Here is a 20686-nt window from a genome sequence, read left to right on the forward strand (position 1 = left end):
AAAGATAATTGAATTTCATTGTGATTATTGATATCAATTTCCAGGAAAAGCCGTCTAAGCAATCAAGAAATTCGAAGTCAGTGCTCTGTAATGAAAGTTAATGATGGACTTTAACAAGGAAAGTGTGCATATTTCTCATATCAATGTTGAAGTCCATAAAAATAGCTATATTGGTTTCCTGTGTAAATATTTAATACAAACACATCTGTATGCTTCTGTTTCTATATAGTGGATTTTAATATATATTGCCTTTGTTTGTTTTAAATATATTTATTTAAGTTCAGTTGTAACAAACATAATTTTTGGTCAAAAATATCAAGCCATGAATTTCAAAGAATAATCCATATTGCAAAATACAGAGAATAATCCATATTGCAAAATTGTAAACTGCATATGAAGACTACAAGAAGTTTCACATGAAATTTTTAAATTAGATTAAATATGTTTAAAAAGATAATTGGACTAAATGCTGATATCTGGAGTGTAAGATTTCCAAATGTTAATTTAGTTAACTTTCTTGTAGGAGGCATGCACAAATGCACCCCACTCTTACATGCTCTCTCTAGAAGCAAAATAGTGAACTACAAGATATATATGAATAGAACAAGGAGGCCATCTTGAGGCCATTCTAGAAATGTACATGTTGCTATTCTTACAAAGAGCTCAAACACAATTTGTTTTAAAAAATAGAGGCTTATAGCTAAATTAGCACTTCCAATATAAAATGTGTTTTTTTCTTTAGAAAAACAAAAAGGCAAAGTTTATCAAGAGGATTTAAATTCACTTGAAAGTAGTCTCTCTCGCTCTCTCTCTCTTACACACACACACACACACACGTAAAGACTACAAAGTTGTTTTTGCTGAATTACTACAAAGTTGTTTTTGCTGAATGATAGATAAAATTTTAAAATTAGCATAAGACTGTACAAAATATTTCAGCAGAACTATTTAAATATTTTTCCACAGTAATAAAACAGAAACTTCCTACAAACTTCATTAATCCACTGTATATGTATTTCCCCCTTCTACTTCTAGAAAATAGAAAGAACAGAAAATGTAAGGTGAGACGTCCCGTTTATGTCTCTTCCTATGTGCTTTGAGCTAAGGCTGGACTGGCAGGACCATTGGCGGAATGTTCCGGGCCCTCAGTGCCGCTGGTGGGTTCAGAGCCTTCAGCCTCCTTGTCTCCTTCGTGGACCTTCTCCGGGGCACCGAGTGGACTCACACAGTTGGCATCCTGCTTTACTTTGTCCACCTCATTATCAAATTCAATTTTATCTTCTTGGTGGTGGTTTTTCTTTACTTGTCCATTCTGGGCAGGGTAGGTGCTGGCGATGACATCGTATAGGAATTGGTATTGCTCCTAGCAAAGGAAAGAAGGGAGAAATTATAGGAATACATAAACCTGATGGAATTATTTTTCCCAGATAAAAATTAACAAGAATTAATAATTTATTTGCAGAGGTCCTGGATGACAGCAAAGCGCTCTGACATGCTCTCAGAAACCCCACTCTGGGTGGCTTCGTTTCTTTCCGGTTCCCAAGGACTGACAGTAGGTACATTTCTAACTTGCCTTTCAAACTTCCGAACACCCCGAACTGCTGTCATTCCCCTGACAGGCCGTCCCACGCCCTTGCCCACGATGCCACTCTCTGTGAGTGTCCCCGGGCTGACGCCTGCACGTCATTGGATAATCAGGGCAGGAACCACCAGCTTTAAGAAGCCCACCCGGATCCCCGCAGGTTAAATTCAATGTCCTCATTTATGTTCTTCTTATAATTTCTATGTCACAGGATAGACTGATTACAAAAATATAACACTTATTATCCTCTGCACCCGCATTTCTTTGCAAGGTGACCTTGCAGGTCCCTGCAGCATGAAGTGGAGTCTATTTCTCCGCCTCTCGAATCAGGACAGGCCTTGGCCCCCGCTGGGCTGATAACGGGCCGCGGAAGGCGCGGTGTTCCCCAAGCCCGGCCCGGGCACGGCTCGCGCAGCCTGTTCTCTCTCTTGAAACCGCCACTCCCACGGGAACAAGCCAAGGCTCGTCCCCTGGAAGGGAGGAGGCCCCGCGGCCCCGTGGCCACGTCCCCGGCAGCCGGTCAGCGAGTGGCAGACCCGTGAGCCGGCCTGGTCCCCGCTGAGCCCGGCGAGACGGCAGAGCAGTTCACAGGTCGCCAGACTGCTGAACTGTAGTTCATGCGTTTGTCTGGGCCACTAGATTTGGGGCTGGCTTGTCACACAACTGATTGATACAGCATTAAAGGAAGAGAAATGAAGAAATTCACGAGCATTTAAGGAAATGACGCTTCATGAACTGTCGCCACAGACCGCTGGCAAACTCTAGGTGAGGTCTCTCATTTATATTGGTAAGAATTCAGTGTGAATTATCATGTGAAGATAGAAGAGAGGAAATAGAAAAGAGAATAGAAGAGAAGGAAAGGAAGGGAAAGGGGAAAAGATCAAAGGAGAGGAGAGGAGAAGGAAGAACACAGTCAAATGACAGGCCAGGGCAGGTCAGAGGCCGCGGGGACAGGGACGTGGACGTACAAAGGTGGAGACCATCCCCGGCCGGGCTTTGCGTAGAGATTTCACCACTTGAAAGACATCCACCACCTCCTCTGTCTCTGCGCTTTCCAGGAGATTCAGCAAAGCACAGACTATTCCTGTTTGCTGGGACCCGTCTCTGTAAAAGGAAAAAAAGATACAAAAAGAAAATCATTCTGTTTTTTACTAAAAAGGGTGATATTACAATAAAAACAGAAAGGGAATATATTTTTACTTCCTGTTTATTACAATTATTTTATTCCAGTCTTTCTTAGGAGCCAAATTGTTTATGCTAAATGCATTTTTTAGGCAAACTTTTTCAGTTTTAGGCTACAATAATCCTGTAGTTTAAAAAGTGTCTGTCATAGGCTTTACAAATATGCTTCTATTTAGTATTTTATAGATTTTGATGCATTTTTATTTATAGCTGAAGTTGTTAGAACCAGTATCATAACGCCAATTTGATAGGTGAGGAAACCAAGATTTAGGGAAGAGAAAGGTGTAGAAAAACTGATGGACCCAGAAATATTAGACCTTATATTTTGTAAATTCCTAGACCACATGTGTCTTCTCCTTCACTTTCCTGCCTTTTACCATGTTTTACAAATGTTTCTATTTCTACCTTACTAGAAAAGTGATACCTGGTGGAATTATTCATTGACAAGAGGCCAAACAAATAATTTACTGAACTATGAGAGCCATGAAACATCGTAACAAACACTCAAGTTAAACAACACGTTATCAGCAGGAGGTGTTACTGTGGGTAACAAGGGACGCATTGTAGGCATTCAGCCCTATCCTAAGGAACACATACAGTCTTAAAGCTTAAACTTCTCTTCTTCAGCTTTCTTTCCACATAAACTTCACCTTTGAAATTTCAAATCAATGCTGCAAAGTAGTATATATAGCTCTAAGGGCTTGATTCTAGTATATGCAATTTTAATACTAATAATGAGGAATTTTCAAAAATTCTAAAACCATTTCATTAGATTTAAATTTAAATTTCTCATTTTATTTTACTGTTTTTCATTTCTCATTTACTTCAATATACTTTTTCATGTAAACTTTTTACATTGTGCATCCTTCTTCCAATATCACTTATTTAGGGTGTGTCTGCGGACATGCAAATTAAGGGTCTGCATAACAGAAACTAATAAAATCAAGAATTACTTATATTATTACATCTTTGCCTTCTGTATCCGTTTAGAGGATCAAATGACGGGTTTCAAACTGAAGTTTGCGAAGCATTGAGATTTCGCCTAATATTTAACCTAAGATACGTTTACTGAAGGCAAAACACTCAGTCCTCCTACCCCCGTGGCACCCACCAGAGTGGATCAACACGTGCAAGTTGGTATTTAAGGTGACACCCGTCTACCCGTCCACTCACACAACCTCCCGTTCTCTAATCCATTCAGCACAAAGGACCCTCCTTGTTCTCTGTCAGGTACGAGGGAGTCGAACATGACATGACACCAGGTGTTAAGGAACACGGGCTAAAATTATCGCACTAGAATAATTTCTATTATGTTTCTGTGACGGTCGTGCTGTGGAAACAGAACTGACAGAGTGACTGACCCCACATAAGGTTACACTGTGGCTGTGTGTTTTATATGACAGAATAAATATAAGTTAGGAGAAAATGTGATCCAAGAAGTCGAGCCTTGTGATGACTTTTAGAGCACATCCTAGCAAGCCCCACGCACCTGCAGTGAACGAGGAGAGGCGCGCTCTTGTGATACTTGTGCCCTTCAGGGGAATTCTTCTTGGGAAGTTTTTGTTTGAGGGTCTGGATCATAGAGATTAATTCTCTGGGTTCCGCAGGAAGCTGTTCCGCGTTCCAGTTGGTATACTGGTACTGGTGCACAGTGCGAGAGTCTTTTCTCTAAAAGCAGAACGGAAGGGAGCATCAGCTCTAGTGAAGTTCAGCCTGTTTATAATCCGAGAGTCACATTTTCTTCACAATTACTTTCCTTTAAATACTTGAAAAATTTTACCGTCAAACATTATATGGATGGTGGCTTTGCTTACATAGATAAATTTTATTAGCTTTGCTATCAGATCAATTACATCATCAATATACACTCCTGAAGTTGTTTTTATACCTTGGAATGTCTCAGTTCAAAGACACGGACGGTATACGCTGAAGATTTGTTTGTGTCTTTAAGGTCCACTTCTATATCTCCATATGTTTGCTTTTCTTCTCCCCAGTACTGAGCACAGATCTCCTAGATAAGAAAGAAGATGGTTCAACAACTTCTGTGCAAATGTTGTTTGCTGTTTATAGTATTCAGACAATCTCTCTCTCCCTTTCTCTCTCTCTCTCTCTCTCACACACACACACACATATTTCCTTCTTTTCTAGTAAATGGAAATTATTGTATTCTAAAATTGAGATATGCCCATAAAATCCAAAATCTGTTTTAGGTATATTGAAGACTCATTTAACAAATATGTGGAATTTCCCTGTGCAAACAAAGGGAAACTGAGGTGGCGGAGTGGCTGGGACACACAGGGCCAGCTCTGTCTTCCCTGGTGCAGGTCTCTGAGATTTATTCCTCCTTTCCATACCCTTATCACCTCCTCAAAATCTACGGCTGACATGACCTGATGTCGTGACAGCCCCTCCAATAATAACTCGGGTCCCACTGTCCCCCACTGCGCCCTGAGGAAGGAGGCTGCTTCTTTGGAGTTTGGACTCCGCCTACCGTTGACCAACCATGAGCAGCTCTATGTGTGTTAACTGAATATCTAAGTAAGGGGCCAGTTTGAAGAGTACGGGAATCACGCAAGAGTTTCTTCTCTCTGCAAACTGTTGTCCACCAACTGCAATCCCACAAGTGCTGGCAACGATGGGCATTCCTGCCTGCACTTCCGTTCTATGTCCTGGCTTTCACGATTTATGTGAGTGAAAAGATGACTGGAGTTCATATATATGTTCCAAATTCTGAACATATATTCCTTTATTAAAGAAGAGAAAAACACATAAAAATAAAAACAACTTTCTATGTACAGAGGAAGTGGATTGAGGAGAGAGAAAGAGAGAGAGAGAGAGAGAGAGAGAGAGGTATGGTAAATCATAAATCTATTGCATGCTCATGAGGTTATTCACTGAATAAGCTTTAACATATGTCAGATAATACAGCAGGTGCTAAAAGCAAGTAAGATCTACCCACCAGGGAAATTTTAATAATAACTCAAGGTATTAAGGAAAGAATCAAAAAAGTGTTACAGTCATTAAGTGAAAGATCAAATTATATCTTAGGTTCTCCTCCAACTATAGAATTTTATGGTAATAAATATTACATTGGAATAAAGAAGGAAGGATACACATAAATTTTTCAGGAGTTTTTGTCTTGTTAAAAGAATAGGGTCAAAATGGAAAGAGGGCACATTCAGTTATACAGAATATCATCAAAATTATGATTCAGTGACAAGAATGTAAATGGTATACTTAGACTCAGTCCGTAAACCTGCTTGTCCAGAACGGAGAGTATGGAAAACATAAAAATGGGAGGAAGACGAAAAGGTACATGAGGGGCTGATTGCTGAGGGTCTTAACTATCACCCGAGTTTGTTTTTACTCTCGAAGAAGGCAGAGTGACAGTGTAGCTGTTGTTTGTTTGCCGTGACACCGGCGCGCTGTGGCCCAGACGATCTATGAGTGGCATGCGAGACCGGAGAGGGACGAATGAATGGCACCGTGTGTAACGAGGGGTCGGAAAGACGTGGCACAGCGATGAAGCAAGCGATCCAACAACAGAGAGTGACATTTTATGACATAAAGACTTTTCAAAAAAGATTCTCAGAAGCACAAACCTGGTCTCCCTGCATCAGCTCTGTGAGCATAACAACCACTTTGACTTTTCTCTGGAAGATCATCTGCCAAAACTCCCCGACGGTTTCCTCCAGCGGCCCCTGGGCCGCAATCATCACCTCAGGCTTCCAGTAACTCTGAAAAAAAAAAAAAAAAAGGGTGACACTTTGTTACTGCTGCTAACAGAAGACAGCACTGTGGATTCTTAAATAACCACGTGGAAATACAGTCACTTAGTTTGATATCAATGTTGTTACATAAAAGTATTAAGATTCTTAGGTCTGAGAAACAATGTAACGTCTATATGTAAAATGCTTATTCAGATAGTGATCATTCTTAGCTAATGTGAAATAAAGATTAGATCATACTATCTTGCAAAATGACCAAGTGTTCTCTTCCAAAAAAATACTTTTTTCTCTATAAAGGTTAGTCTGAGTCCAGTGATTATGAACAGGAATTTCCTGTCGGGTACAATGCACACTACCTGGGTGACAGGTAGAGCACAAGCACAGGCGTTACCACTCTACAATACACACATGTCATGGAATTCAACTGGTAGCCCCTAGTCTATAGAATTTTTTTCTTAAAAAGGAATTATGTAAACATTTTAAATAATCCTCAGCCTGCCTTTATATCAATTGGTGTCTACACATTGATATGATACCTTATAATTAAACTAATATTCTACAAATGTGTGTTTTAGGAAAATTTGGGAAAGAAATAAATCCAACTTAGTGTGTATGCAATAAGTATTTACTGAATGACTAAAGTTGCCTTATTTGAATTCTTGCTTTATGAAAAAAAAAGATATGTGGCACAGATGCACTTAAGAATTCAGTTAAACTGAATGAAAAGTTTCTAACTGTACAAATATACAAATTTGGTTTTGCTTACAACTTGGGTATCTGTGTATAAACATTTTCAAATACATTTGTTCAAATTTTGTTATTTTAAAACTTAGTATGATTATAGTCATATTAGTCATAAAATATAACCAGTAGCATTGTCTTCTATTGTATCAGCTCATTAGGTTTTAATATCTTTAAATCTTTCAATAAGTTACAATGTAGCATTAAAAATGGAAACTTTCATGTCAATCACTACGTAGTTAAGAACAAAGTCAACATTTTTTATAAAATCACTAAGAAAAGGCCCCAATAACATAGATACAGTTTTGAAAGGGTCAGACCGTGAGTGGTGGAGATTCAAGCACCCACCATGATAAAGGAAGCGTTGATGTACTTGCTGGTTTCCTCGGCGTCACTGTCATCGTCTGAGGATTCATCGGAATCGTGCTCGCTCTCCTTGCTCATTTCCAGCTCATGCTTGAGCGGCACTCTGTTAAAGTCATCTATGTAGAGAAATTAGCGGTAAGCCTTCCTTTAAAACATCAAATTTCTGCTTCATTGTCAAGTGGAAATTAAAAAGTATTTCAGAGGGGACAGATTGTATTATGTAAATGTATGGATCTGAATGAAATGAGATCCTACATAAAATTCAGTACTCCTTAAGAAATTATTTTTAAAAAGTCTAAGAAAAAGAAGGTCCCAAAAGGGTTTCAGCAAAAAGCACAGGACATAACTCTATGTTAAGCAACAAATAGACATATTGTTCCATATATTTACTTAATCTTTGATACATTATACTGTAGTTTTCTGTGGAATATCATAATTCTGCTTGATCTAATTGAAAAAAATACATAGCTTAGATTTGTTTCTTAATTATATCTTATTAACATTAAATTAACAATCTTAGTTAAATTGGTATCTCAGATTAATTATTAATTAATTATTTAGTCCAAAATTATTTGGTTCATAATGTTTCACTGTTTCTCAATTTCATTAATTTATAATATCCTGGCCAAGTGATGTGATTAACTACATCACCATCAATTCCATATTTTACACTGTATTCATAAGGACTTCTACAGAAATTAGCTAGGTCAACCATGCACTGATCTGATTTATTTGGTTGTCTAGTTTATTAGCTTGGGCTATATTTTATCCACAATAATTTTAGTGTATGCAGCTGAATAAAATTAGAGTTGTACCATATGTAATCATATCAGTATGCTTCAATAGTAGAATTTAAGTCTTGGAAAGTGCATATCTTGACCTGTTAAATTTGATGATTGATAGTTCATAGAATAGTCTCCACCTACTTTCAACCTCCCAGCTATAAGGCATGAAAAGAAAACAAGAAGTGAACAAATGAATGTAATTTCTTGCTATTTGGCAACTGCTCTGGAGTAAATAACAGAAATAAACTGAAAATAAGAGAGAACTGGTAAAAGAGACGTGACTTTTTTCTCCCAGCTTCAGAGGTTTCATCTTTCTGACAACACATTTCTGAAATAATTGGTAGAAAGAAAACACTGAATGTGGTCTGTCCTCCAAAGCCCATGGTAAGTGGTTCTAAAAAGGGTTCTAAATATTTTCTATAAGGGAAATTAAAATAATCTATTAACTTCTTCTCTATCATCAACCAAATGTTTAAAACTTGCTTCAAGATCATTTGTGTGTATACATATGTGTGTGTACGTGTGCCTTCCAGTAAACAAATCCAAAAGAGAGGTTAACTTCATCTGATACAAGAATAAAATAAAATAAAATACATACATGGAATGACATTAGAATTCCTGTTTTTGTTTTTATTTTCTTCTTGATTTCCAATGTGCTGCGTCCTCCAGCTCCTATATGAAGGAAGTCTCTGAGAAAAAAAAAATAGAACAGAAAACTCCTTTAAAATGTAAGTATTGGCTTAGTTTATTATTGTGCCATAAGATGTTCCCTAAAGAAAAACATTTCATTAATTTTTCGGAAATTTGCATACACTGCCTAGAACTCACAGTTTTTAAATTTACCTCTGAATTTTTCCTTTCACTTGCTCACATATTTAGCACTTTTAATATGGTAAGTTTGAACTAAAAGGATATAATTATGTAACAGAACGTGCTTCCTTCTTAAGAGCTGCTTGATAGCCAAGTAGTGTAGTTAGTTCGTGCACAAGCTGAAAGCACGAAACTCATGCTGAGTATTGTCCATCTTGCAAAAGCGATGATAAATTATTTTAAATCATCAGAAATAAACTCTGCAGACACAGCATTCCCATCACCACATCTAGCAACCAACTTGCATCTCCACCCTCATTTTCCATCTTCCTGCCTGCTTAGGTGAGATAACTTCACTGTTTCCATCAGGGTTAGAGCCATTATCTGTGACCTGGTTCACACCAACTCATGCCTTCTCCCCACGTCCATGTGCAAATCATTTTGATTCTTGTGCCTAGAAGTGTGCTTGGCACAAAGCAGAAATTCAATCATATTTGTTCAGTGAAAGAATACTCTCTTTTGGTGAATAAATATTCTTTCATAAGAATGCTTAACTTTGACAACTGAGCAATTTGAGGACAGCTATGCCAACTCTCTGAAATCATACTTGACCAGGTCCTAGGCTTGCTGTCAGAATAACTGCCTAATAACTAGGTTAGGACGCAGGTACTTCCCCTTTACTTTCTACCTACCAGCCCCGGCCAGTTCAACTTCCTAAGCAGTCATAGACTCCTCTAATTATTTCCTTTACAAACCAAAAACCAGACACAGGTTTTAAAGGTGATACGCTACATTGCCTTTGGCAGACCAATATATGCTATTGTTTTGATGCTGTATTTTATATCAGCTTAATGAGGAATGGTTCAGATTGTTAGTGGTAGAACCAGATTTCTGGGCTTAAACAAATTTCCTATGCAATAGTTGTGTGAATTCAGGCATTTCTCTTAAACTCTCCTGTGTCCTGGTTTCCTCATCTCTGCTCCGCTGGGCATGGTGTGGACCAAATGCAAGAACTTCATCAAGTGCAAAGCAAACAGCTGGAAAACAGACGGCACTAATAAAAATTACCATAATCACTACTATTGTATCACTATTATTACCTGGAATTCAGCCTCTACCGGAGACGGTTCACTGGGTGGATCTCTTTTCTTCATATTTTGTAGGTATGGATGTAATTCAGACAAGCTCACTTCTGTTTCTCCAAACTGATTGTATTCCACTAAGGCTTGATGGATCAAGATGTACTGTGCCTATAATTTAAAATAAAATACAGGGAATGAATTGAAAACTTAGAATACTATAAGTCACATTTAAATGAAATACACACTCCCATAATTTTGCTCATATTGGGATGATATATGGCACAATAAACTGATATGTATATAACATTTAAATATTCTGGAAGTTGGCTCTCAGAGTTTTCTGGAATATGAGCAAATTCCATTTCAGACCACTTTTTCAGAAAAAAAATAGCTTGACAAATAGATTATTCATGTACTGTGTATTGCATCGCCTTTTTCCTTACTAATGAAAATTAAAAAAAAAAAAAAAAAAACATTGCCTGTTGCTTCCTTCAGTGATTATTGTTGAGTTGCTAAATCCAACTACTAAAATATAAAACTGTAGGGCCAGGCGCAGTGGCTCACGCCTGTAATCCCAGCACTCTGGGAGGCCACAGCCAGAGAATTGCTTGAGCTCAGGAGTTTGAGACCAGCCTGAGCAAGAGCGAGACCCTGTCTCTACTAAAAATAGAAAAAATTAGCTGGGTGTTGGGCATCATTGAGCATACCTGCAGTCCCAGCTACTTAGGAGGTTGAGGCAGGAGGATCACTTGAGCCCAGGAGTTTGACGTCACAGTGAGCTAGGCTGACCCCACTGTGCTCTACCCAGGGTGATAGAACAAGGCCCTTGTCTCAAAATAAATAAATAAATAAATAAAACCCCACAAAACAAAAAAACCCGTAATAAATTTCACAGTATATTTGAGAGAAAAAAAGCAAGTTGCTATTCCATAGAATACATTTTTTAAAACTTTTCTAGAACACTTTAAAATAAAAAAAATTTATTTTTAAAAAATAATCCAATATGCCAAACCCAGAGTTAGCAACTCCTAACAATTTACCATATTTGAATGCGGTATTTTTAAGGAAATAGTATATTTCTGATATGTTTCTTTAACTACCACCTCTTGTGGTTTGGCAGCGCTTAGACTAAAATCACCTCCCACCTGTAGTTCCCCCTGACTTTGGCTGTAGCCTTCCACTCTGTTTTTTCCCCTATAGGACATAGTTTCTTTTTTTCTGGTTTACAAACTGTTTTTATACTTCTGCACTGTTTATGGATATGTATGTATCTATAAATATATAAACATTATACAATTTGTGTTTTTTTAAAAATATCCCACAAATCATATCCTGTATATTTCATTTGGTGACTCTATTCACTCATTGTTTTCATCTGGATTTCTACCCAAAGAGACAGATACAACCTAGATTATTTTTTTCAACTACAACTTAGCATTTGTTGTACAGAGATTCCACATGTTCATACTCTGTATGCCAACTCCCCTATTGATATATATATTGAGGGTGTTTCCATTCTCCTATTTATACATATTTAACAATGGTTTGCTATTCTAATGATGCTGAATGCAATGAACAACCTTGTACATGTTTCTAGTTATGCACATGTGAAGTGCTTCTCATAGGCAGATACATACATGTGACGTTTCTGGGTCAAGTACAGGCATTTTCAATAATGACCATCACTTATAACTACCGCATGCATGCCATGTTTAAGGGACTTGTTTAAATGCTTTACCTGTATTTCTCTTTTTGTTATAAATCTGTGAGAAAAGTACTACCATGACCTCCATGTTACAGATGACTGAACTGAGGCACAGAAAAATTTTTTAAAAACTGTCCAACGGTGCATAATAGCAGAGGCAGAATTTGAAACTTGGGAGTCCAGCTCCAAAAACCAGGCTCTTGACCACTATACTATTCTGTCTCTTGAGTTTTAATTTTCTGAGATGCTGCCAAATCTGTTTTCAGTGTTTTTATTTTTTTCCCCAATCTGGTGTCTGTAAACAGTATTTCACTACTTTCTTAAATTATATTTTATGGTCATCCTTCTTTCACAGTAATCTTAGGCACTAATGCAAAATACTTCTAACTGTGGTGATTAACACATGTCTCAGTTTTCAAGAAATTTAAAAGAAAACTATTTCCATGCCCTGTCTGAAGTGGAAAGGCATTTCTGGATCTCTGCTGAGATCACTGCTACCACCCCAAAAAGACGTGAGTGCAAACACAGGTGAGAGCGATCACTGAAGTCAGAACGAACCTCCACTTGAACCATCAGGCACCTCTGCTGCCTCAGCTTGACCACGTAGCCATAGACGTCCACTTTGTTCTCGGCCTCCAGGCCCTCCAGCATGGCGTCGATGCCAATGTAGGTGCCCGTGCGCCCCACACCAGCGCTGGCGAGACAAACACACACAGTGAGCGTGACCGTGGCGGGGAAATGAATGGGAAAGCCGTCCAGGGGGAGGCAGAGATAAGAACGTAAGTTTCTGCTGTAGATTGGTCACCAAATGGCAACTGCCAGGGAAGAGAACGTCCCTGACAGCCCAGCGCAGGCAGAGGGTGCAAACAGCTCAGGGCACGACCCCGGGGCCTTTGCGGACCTGCGGGGCGCGACCACGGGGGCCTTTCGACCACGGGGGCCTTTGCCCACCTGCAGGGCACGACCACGGGGTCTTTGCTGACCTGCAGTGCACGACCACGGGGCCGCTGAAGAAGTTGCTGAACGCGTTCACCCTCCTCCTCAGCTTCAGCAGCAGGTGAGGGTCCTCGGGGACGCCATGGTCTGGCCAGCTGGTGAACTGAATGTGAGTCACCTCTCGTCCACTTGCTTTTTCTTTTTTCTAGTTGAGATAATATTTTATTTGAGATGATTTTTTTTTTTTTTTGAAGCAAATATGTGACATAAACAACTGGAAGGGAGGACCGATGTAAAATCTCCCCATGCAAACATGAACCGCTCCACGGAGTCTGAATTCCTCAGGCATCTGCAAGGTTTTGCAGCCACAATCGCATTTCCCTGTTTACATAGTAACTGTCGTTGCCGTGTCATGCAGGGCTCGCAGGCACCACCCTCTAGCGGCGACTCACCAGTGCGGTAAGCAAGCAAGGTAAGCATAGCCGAAGCTCCTAGGCGCCGCTGCCAAGACAAACAAACAACAACGATAAGAATACAACAACAAAAAGCGGGGCTGGTAGAGGCAGGTGGGGGTTTGAATGGAGGCGTGAAAAGACAGAAAGCAAAGCTCACTCTCACAGCTGTTTGATATACTTCTGCTTGGTAGGCCAGCAGGCAGGACTATCTTTCACGTGAAGAAAATTCGATTAATTATTCGGTTAGCACCGCAGTCCTTAGGCCTTCACAGAACAGAATCGCCAGCTCGGAATTTAGAGAGTGAATTGAGGAAAGTCAGCCCCACATGACAGCTCCTGTTTGTCCTAGTTTCAGGGTAAACACCAGGAGATGCCTAAACCGTAATGCTCTGACCAGGTAGGAAGGGCCACCTACACTTAGACAGCAGAAGAAACAAACAAACCAAAAACTTAAAAAAAAAAAAAAAAAGAAAAGAAAGAAATATGTTTTGATTAAAATTTTCTGATAGGAAATAACGGAATTGATTAAGAACAGTGTGACCCCAGACTAATCAATGCAACCAGATGGGCACCAGCCTCTGCACCCCCATGTCTCTGCATTGAGGGCCTCTGTGGCTTAGTCGGTCACGTATTCAGCCACGAGCCATTGGTAGTGTCACTGGTAGTGTCATTGGTAGTGTCACTGGCAGTGTCATTGGTAGTGTCATTGGTAGTGTCACTGGCAGTGTCATTGGTAGTGTCATTGGTAGTGTCAGTGGTAGTGTCATTGGTAGTGTCATTGGTAGTGTCAGTGGTAGTGTCATTGGTAGTGTCATTGGTAGTGTCAGTGGCAGTGTCATTGGTAGTGTCATTGGTAGTGTCAGTGGCAGTGTCATTGGTAGTGTCATTGGTAGTGTCAGTGGTAGTGTCAGTGGTAGTGTCACTGGTAGTGTCATTGGTGGTGTCATCGGTAATGTCACTGGTAGTGTCAGTCACTGCAGAGCCTTCCGGAGGCACAGCGGTCAGTAATGCCAGAGGGGCCTAAGAAGGCCTTGGGAGAAATATACGATAAGTCTGTTTTTCCTGTAGGAAATGGAACTGGACAATATAGAAATAAAATTTACATTACTAAAAGCCCTCCAGCAAATAAAATTCAGAGAAAATTTCAATGCCCCATATAAAAACTTGCATTTTTTAGACAGCTCTATCCAGTATTTTACATACCATAAAGTTCACACATTTAACATGTACAATTCAGTGTCTTAATTATATTCACAGAGTGGTACAACCATCTTCACTATCTAATTATACAACATTTTTGTCACCACTAAAGGAAAACCTGTACCCATTAGTGGCCACTCCCTATTCCTACTCGACCCTCAGCCCTAGGCAACCATGAATCTACTTTCTGTCTTTACAGGCTTGCCGATTCTGGACTTTTCACATACATGTAATCATATAACATGTGAAATGGCCTCCATTTCAACTGTTATTTAAGGCCACACTGATCTCTTTATTTTCTGAACTAAATGTTCTATCTCTGCTATGTAGGTATAAAGTGTTCTCTGATTATGTCATTTGCATAAACATTCTTTCCATAAGAATGAGCATCCATTGAGAATAAGGACTGTTTATTCATTGAATAACTTAATCATTTATTCAACACATCTAATGTAACTTTCCTTTTTTTTAAATACTTCAAGGCTCATAGCATAGTGGATACTTTTGATTTCACTTGGGCAAACATTTCTTGACCGGTAACTTAAACTTGACCCTGTTGGCTTGTGTTGCTGTACTAACTCAGCTTTTCCTCCTAAAGGTCATTAAAAATAATTTTACCAGATAGATTTTAATGTCTCATATTTAATACTACATAACTGTATTTTTATAAAAACCGTATCAGAACAAAATTGCACAATAAAGCAAACTCACATTTGTAATGTTCAGTTTTTGGATGATGTAATCGGGACATCTTTTGTGCTCGTTGATCTTCACAACAATGTCTCCGAAAGCCCGAGTGCCCTCTTCCATGGATGGCCAGTATTCTGCACACTTGTTCTGTATTTTAAAAACCATTAATGATTTCACTTTTTCATTTAAACAATTTTTATTAAACTTTCTTAAAAAACCAAAATATTTTCTTAAAACATTAGTATATTTTCCATTAAGTACATTTACATCTTAAGTTGTGATGTTTAAAATGTGTTCTCTTTCCCATTAATGTATCCTGAAGAATTCCTTGATACTGCCTAGCAGAAAGTGATCTTGCCAGGCTCAGTGGCATGTTAAAAGGGGACATGCTCAGCAGTCAGCAAAAAGGATGTGATTGCTGTGGTTAATTTCAGGCTGGAGGACAGAGAGGCTTTTACTCCTCCTAAAGTCGTATTCTGTGATTTGCCACTTATCTGCCCAGGTCAGTTTTGTTTTGAGTATTCACAAGTACTTGTGAAGTTAGCACATCAAGTACTTGTGAATACTTGTACTTGACGTGCTAACTTACAACAACACTGAACTTGCAGCAACACTGCAAAGATATAGGGGACAACTAAAAGACTAGCAATTAAGCAGAAATATTTAAATGTTATGCATATACTTACATATGTAGAAATTTTATTTTTCTATATGTAGGAAATATTTAAATCAAATGTTAACACTGATTAAAATAAAACACTGTCTTGTTTCAGTCATCAAGCACATATATGTGGATTGAAATGCAATTCAATACTTTATTTTCCTGACCCCAACGTCTGCCCTGTGAATCTTCTGGGTTCTTACCCTGTTTCCTTCTTCACATCGAGTAACCATGACAATAACCGTGGCTTTCTGTTCCCAGATCATCCTCCAGAAATCATCGACAGTTTCATCCCTGGGACCTAGGAGGTAAACAAATATAAGCATAGAAGAAATATTTTCTTAAAAGTGCTATAAAACAATTTTTCAAAAAGAATATTGGACTATCAAATAAATTACCTTGTGCAGCAATATATTTCCTGGGTTCTTTGAAACCCTGTTCAAAACATAAAACATAAAAGTATGTCATTTACTGTGTACTTATTCATTCACATGCAAAACTGTGCCTTAGAGGAAGTTGCTTTAGATCCACCATTTCTTGGTTGTGAATTTCCCTGGGCATTTTCAAATTAGTAGGGAGATTTTATTAAATCATGATCAGGCATTGAACTGTGCTAAACATGCCAGTTAACACTTGTCAACCACATCCGCAACTTTCGTGAGTCTTTGCTTTTTACGCCAAACAGGAAGAAGCAAAGAAGGATTTTCCCCAAAGCCTTCGGAGGGAGCCTGGCTCTGCTGACAGCTTGATTTCAAACTTCTAGTTTCCACAACTGGGACAATAAATTTCTGGTGTTTTTAGACTTGGAGTTTGTGGTACTTTGTTATGTCAGTCCTAGGGAACTAATACACTATGGAAATAAATAAATACATTATTATAATTTGAAATTTGACTCTTTCATCTACCCCACTAAAAGTTTACATATTCAAGTAGGCCAAACCACACTAATAACAACAACAAAATTAAATTTTAATTTTTTTCTTTAAGAAAATTTGGGAAATTACCTAATAAATCAGCATATATGGTAACATGACATACACTTTATCAACTATTTGATTGTAAAAAAAAATTTTTTTTTAAAGACGGGATCTCACTATGACCCCAGGCTGGAGTGCAGTGACGGGATCATAGCTCACTGCAGCCTCTAACTCACTCCTGGGCTCAAGCAACCCTCCTGCCTCAGCTTCCCAAAGTGCTAGGATTACAGGTGTGAGCCACCGTGCCCAACCATTCAAATGTTTTTTTTTCTTCTTTTAGCAAGACTCTGTGGAAATAAGCAATTTCATACACTGCTGGTGGAATATATTAATAAATTGCTACAACTCCAGTGGAAAACCACTTGGAAATTTCTTTTAAAATTACAAATGCATACACTATTTGGCCCTGAAATTCTTCTTTTAGAAATTTATCCTATAGGTATATTGAAACTCATTGTGGAATAATATACCATGAATTACTATAAAAATATAAAAGAAGGGGAAACGCACAGTGATCCAACGCCTGTAATCCTAGCACTCTGGCAGGCAGAGGCGGGAGGATTGCTTGAGCTCAGGAGTTCAAGACCAGCCTGAGCAAGAGCCAAATTCTGTCTCTTCTAAAATAAAAATAGAAAAATTAGCTGGGCATTGTGGCACGTGCCTACATTCCCAGCTACTTGGGAGGCTGAGGCAAGAGGATCGCTTGAGCCCAGGAGTTTGAGGCTGCAGTGAGCTACAATGACACCACTACACTCTGCCCAGGGTGAGAGAGTGCGACTCTGACTTAAAAAATATAAAAAATAAAAAATAAAAGAAGGATAAGGAAATGCTCTAGGTTCGAGGTCAACAAACTATAGCCTGTGAGCCAAATCCAGCATGGCCTGATTCTGTAATTAAAGTTCTTTGTATCACAGCCACGTTACGTATTGTCCACGGATGCTCGGCCAGTCACCTGCAGAGCTGAGTGGTTGGGACAGAGATGTCCTGCCCTGAGAGGCCAAAAATATTTACTATCTGACCCCTTACAAAAAAAGCTTGTCGACCTCTGCTTTTTATAGTGATGTTACATATATCCCAGACATATATATTTTAAGTGTGAATATTACATTAACATTTTTGTATAAAGGGGGAATAACAAATGTCGGTGTTTTCTCGTTTATGTATAAATAGACTGGAGGGCTAAACGAGCAACCAGCATAGAGGTTACCTCTCCTGGGGGATGGTGACACCGAGCAAATGGCAAATTAGGTGAGAAAAAGATTTTTTTTCCAGTCTATTTATGTTTTTATGCTATCTAAAATTATTTAACTCATGGAATGCATGAGTTATTTAACAATTTTATAATTAATTTTAAAAATATTTTAAATAAATTAACCAGGCACAGATAACTGCATTTGGGGATAAATAAAATGAAGAGACGATCAGTGTTGATGAAGAGTATCTTTGGAAAGGCAGTGTTACGTAATCAAAGCACGACAATGTGGAGTCAGGCAGACCTGGGTTGAATCTCCACTCAATTCTTTACTAATTGTGTGAACAAGAACACGATAACTAATTAAACTGAGACTCCCGGTCCCCACCTGTACATTGAGCCCACTGCACATGGACGGTGCCGAGGGGGGGCTCTTATCAGAAATGCATGTGTAGATCATGTAGTCTAATGTCCAGCACATAAAAGGCACCAGAGTAAATTATATTAACGCTTAGTATAATTTTGTTTGTAGAGGAAAATCTCGTTATAACTAGTACCAATAAACAATGAATATTCTTGCAAATATTAGTGATTTTGTTGCTTATACCAGTGACGTTATAGGCTCACTTCAAAATATCTCTAAGAATATTTCTAAGATTTTGCCAAGACAGAGAAGGAACTGAATGGAAGGTATGGATACAAGAAGAATGCAAGTTGCCCATGACAAAATGCCGAGGCTATCACTGGGCAGTTATGCGTTTAACTCACATCAATGTAGCTGGCATTTATGTAGTTGGACCCGGCATCTCCGTTTATCTCAGAGAGCTCAACACGGTTATAATCATCTGGTTAAAGACAAGAAAGATAAACAAGTGAAATAATGAATAATCAAGCAGCCCAGAGATGTGGAAATGCAATTCTCAATGAGTACTCACAAGGAAGGATGTCGACGTAACGGTTTTTGTTCTGATTAGAGGGCTTTCGAGCATCCTTGATGGGATACTTGCTGAATACCCGTGGAATGCTCTGAAAGACACAGGCATTCTTTAGGTCACAGCAGATTAAGGAAAAATAATTTCCCCCTCGCCAATGATCATTTTGAGCAGATGTGATATCCTATAAAATGTTTTCTTCATATCGATAAAGAAGTTGCTTATGGTAAGTGAAATAAATATTAATAGGAATAATGCAAAAAACACTTTTTTCCTTAAACATCAGTGATGGACTGCTTTCAGTACAAATCTCATGAGTGAGAGTCAATTTAGAATTGGTTGTTGTGTCACTTTAAAATTCACTTAAAAACAGACTCTTCAATGATTGTCTAGAGTACAAGTACCAAATAGTCAGCCAAATATATTTTGTGACACAACTTCATAATACAATAAAGCATTATATTAAAGTATTACCAGCTCTGTACTATGATATTGTCAATCTCTCTGAATATCTCTTCTGGTTTGTAAATATCTGCTAATAATATCTGCTTTATGTTGCAATATTATACAGGATAAATTATAAAAGCAAATGGTTATACAAATACATTTAACATGGCATTTTCTTGATGTTCAAATAGAATTTCTCATCCTATATCAAGAGCAACACACACCTGAAATTCAGCCAGAAAAAGTCTTCCTTCATCAGCAATCTTTCTTTTATAAGTTTCCAACAAAACATCTGCATGGATTGGCTCTACATTCATCAGCTGTTTTTCATCCTCTGTAAACATATTAAAGATTCAGCACAGTTATATGCCTATCTTCCAAACTGGCAAACAAATTTCATTAAATTTACACCCTATATCCAATCCTTAGCTTCTTTCTTTCTCACACACATTCTACCTGAGAAATCTCACTCGTGTACATACTGTAAATCAATGACTTCTAAATCTTGTACTTCAGCCTTCTTCTAGACTTTATATTGTTCCCTCTACTAGAATGTTCTTCCCTATCTTCGGTGCTTAGAGAAAAGATCCCAGACCAAATATCACCATTGTAAGGACATTCACATTTCTTTTTGATTATATGCATTTTGTAGCAGTTACCATATTTATTAATCTATATTATAATTATTATTTTTCTTTGTATTATTTCCATTTTAACTTATTGTAAAATCTTGTAAACATACAGACGAAGCAAGAGAATATGATTAATATCCCTCTATGCATGACTTGGCTTAATTTGATCATCTGTTTATACTCAACTGTGAAACAAGTTATATTCACTTGTTATGCTTCCAGAGTGTAAAATATATTATACACTGTGCTTGTGAAATAACTTGCTACAGAGAAAAAAATACACATTAACCACCAAAAGCTGTAAGTGTATATGGAACTCAAGAAAACTATAGTTTTAGAAGAATAAGAGAATTTAAGCTGTCACATGTAAAAAGTATGTTTCTCCTACTCTTCCCTGTATTGCTGGTAATATTTCTTTCAGTATTACCCATTTCATATTAATTTTACTCATGTATCAAATGAAGAAAGAAAGTATCCATGCGGGTGGCACATATCCTATCCATGGAAACTTTCTATCCAATCATAGCTACCAAACTGGCCATGTGCAATTGCTGCGTTGGTCGTTGGAATTCCTGATACTCAT

General features: G+C 38.3%; 1 protein-coding gene across 1 annotated transcript in view; it reads right to left on the bottom strand.

Moving 5' to 3' along the window:
• Positions 1 to 679: 679 nt before the first annotated feature.
• Positions 680 to 20686, bottom strand: part of PTPRC (protein tyrosine phosphatase receptor type C) — a 105764-nt gene continuing 85757 nt past the window's right edge. Inside the window, exons 15-30 of the mRNA XM_069459224.1 lie at positions 19696 to 19805; positions 19028 to 19118; positions 18861 to 18937; positions 16322 to 16358; positions 16127 to 16224; positions 15284 to 15409; positions 12965 to 13122; positions 12540 to 12675; positions 10295 to 10444; positions 8983 to 9073; positions 7582 to 7715; positions 6367 to 6501; positions 4653 to 4775; positions 4254 to 4432; positions 2551 to 2686; positions 680 to 1363 (exon numbers count right to left, since the gene is read on the bottom strand). Coding sequence (XP_069315325.1) covers positions 1088 to 1363; positions 2551 to 2686; positions 4254 to 4432; positions 4653 to 4775; positions 6367 to 6501; positions 7582 to 7715; positions 8983 to 9073; positions 10295 to 10444; positions 12540 to 12675; positions 12965 to 13122; positions 15284 to 15409; positions 16127 to 16224; positions 16322 to 16358; positions 18861 to 18937; positions 19028 to 19118; positions 19696 to 19805 — 2057 coding nt within the window. The 3' untranslated portion in view covers positions 680 to 1087. The remainder of the gene's footprint in view (positions 1364 to 2550; positions 2687 to 4253; positions 4433 to 4652; positions 4776 to 6366; positions 6502 to 7581; positions 7716 to 8982; positions 9074 to 10294; positions 10445 to 12539; positions 12676 to 12964; positions 13123 to 15283; positions 15410 to 16126; positions 16225 to 16321; positions 16359 to 18860; positions 18938 to 19027; positions 19119 to 19695; positions 19806 to 20686) is intronic.

This window comes from Eulemur rufifrons, chromosome 27 (assembly GCF_041146395.1).
Source record: "Eulemur rufifrons isolate Redbay chromosome 27, OSU_ERuf_1, whole genome shotgun sequence".
Taxonomy (NCBI): domain Eukaryota; kingdom Metazoa; phylum Chordata; class Mammalia; order Primates; family Lemuridae; genus Eulemur; species Eulemur rufifrons.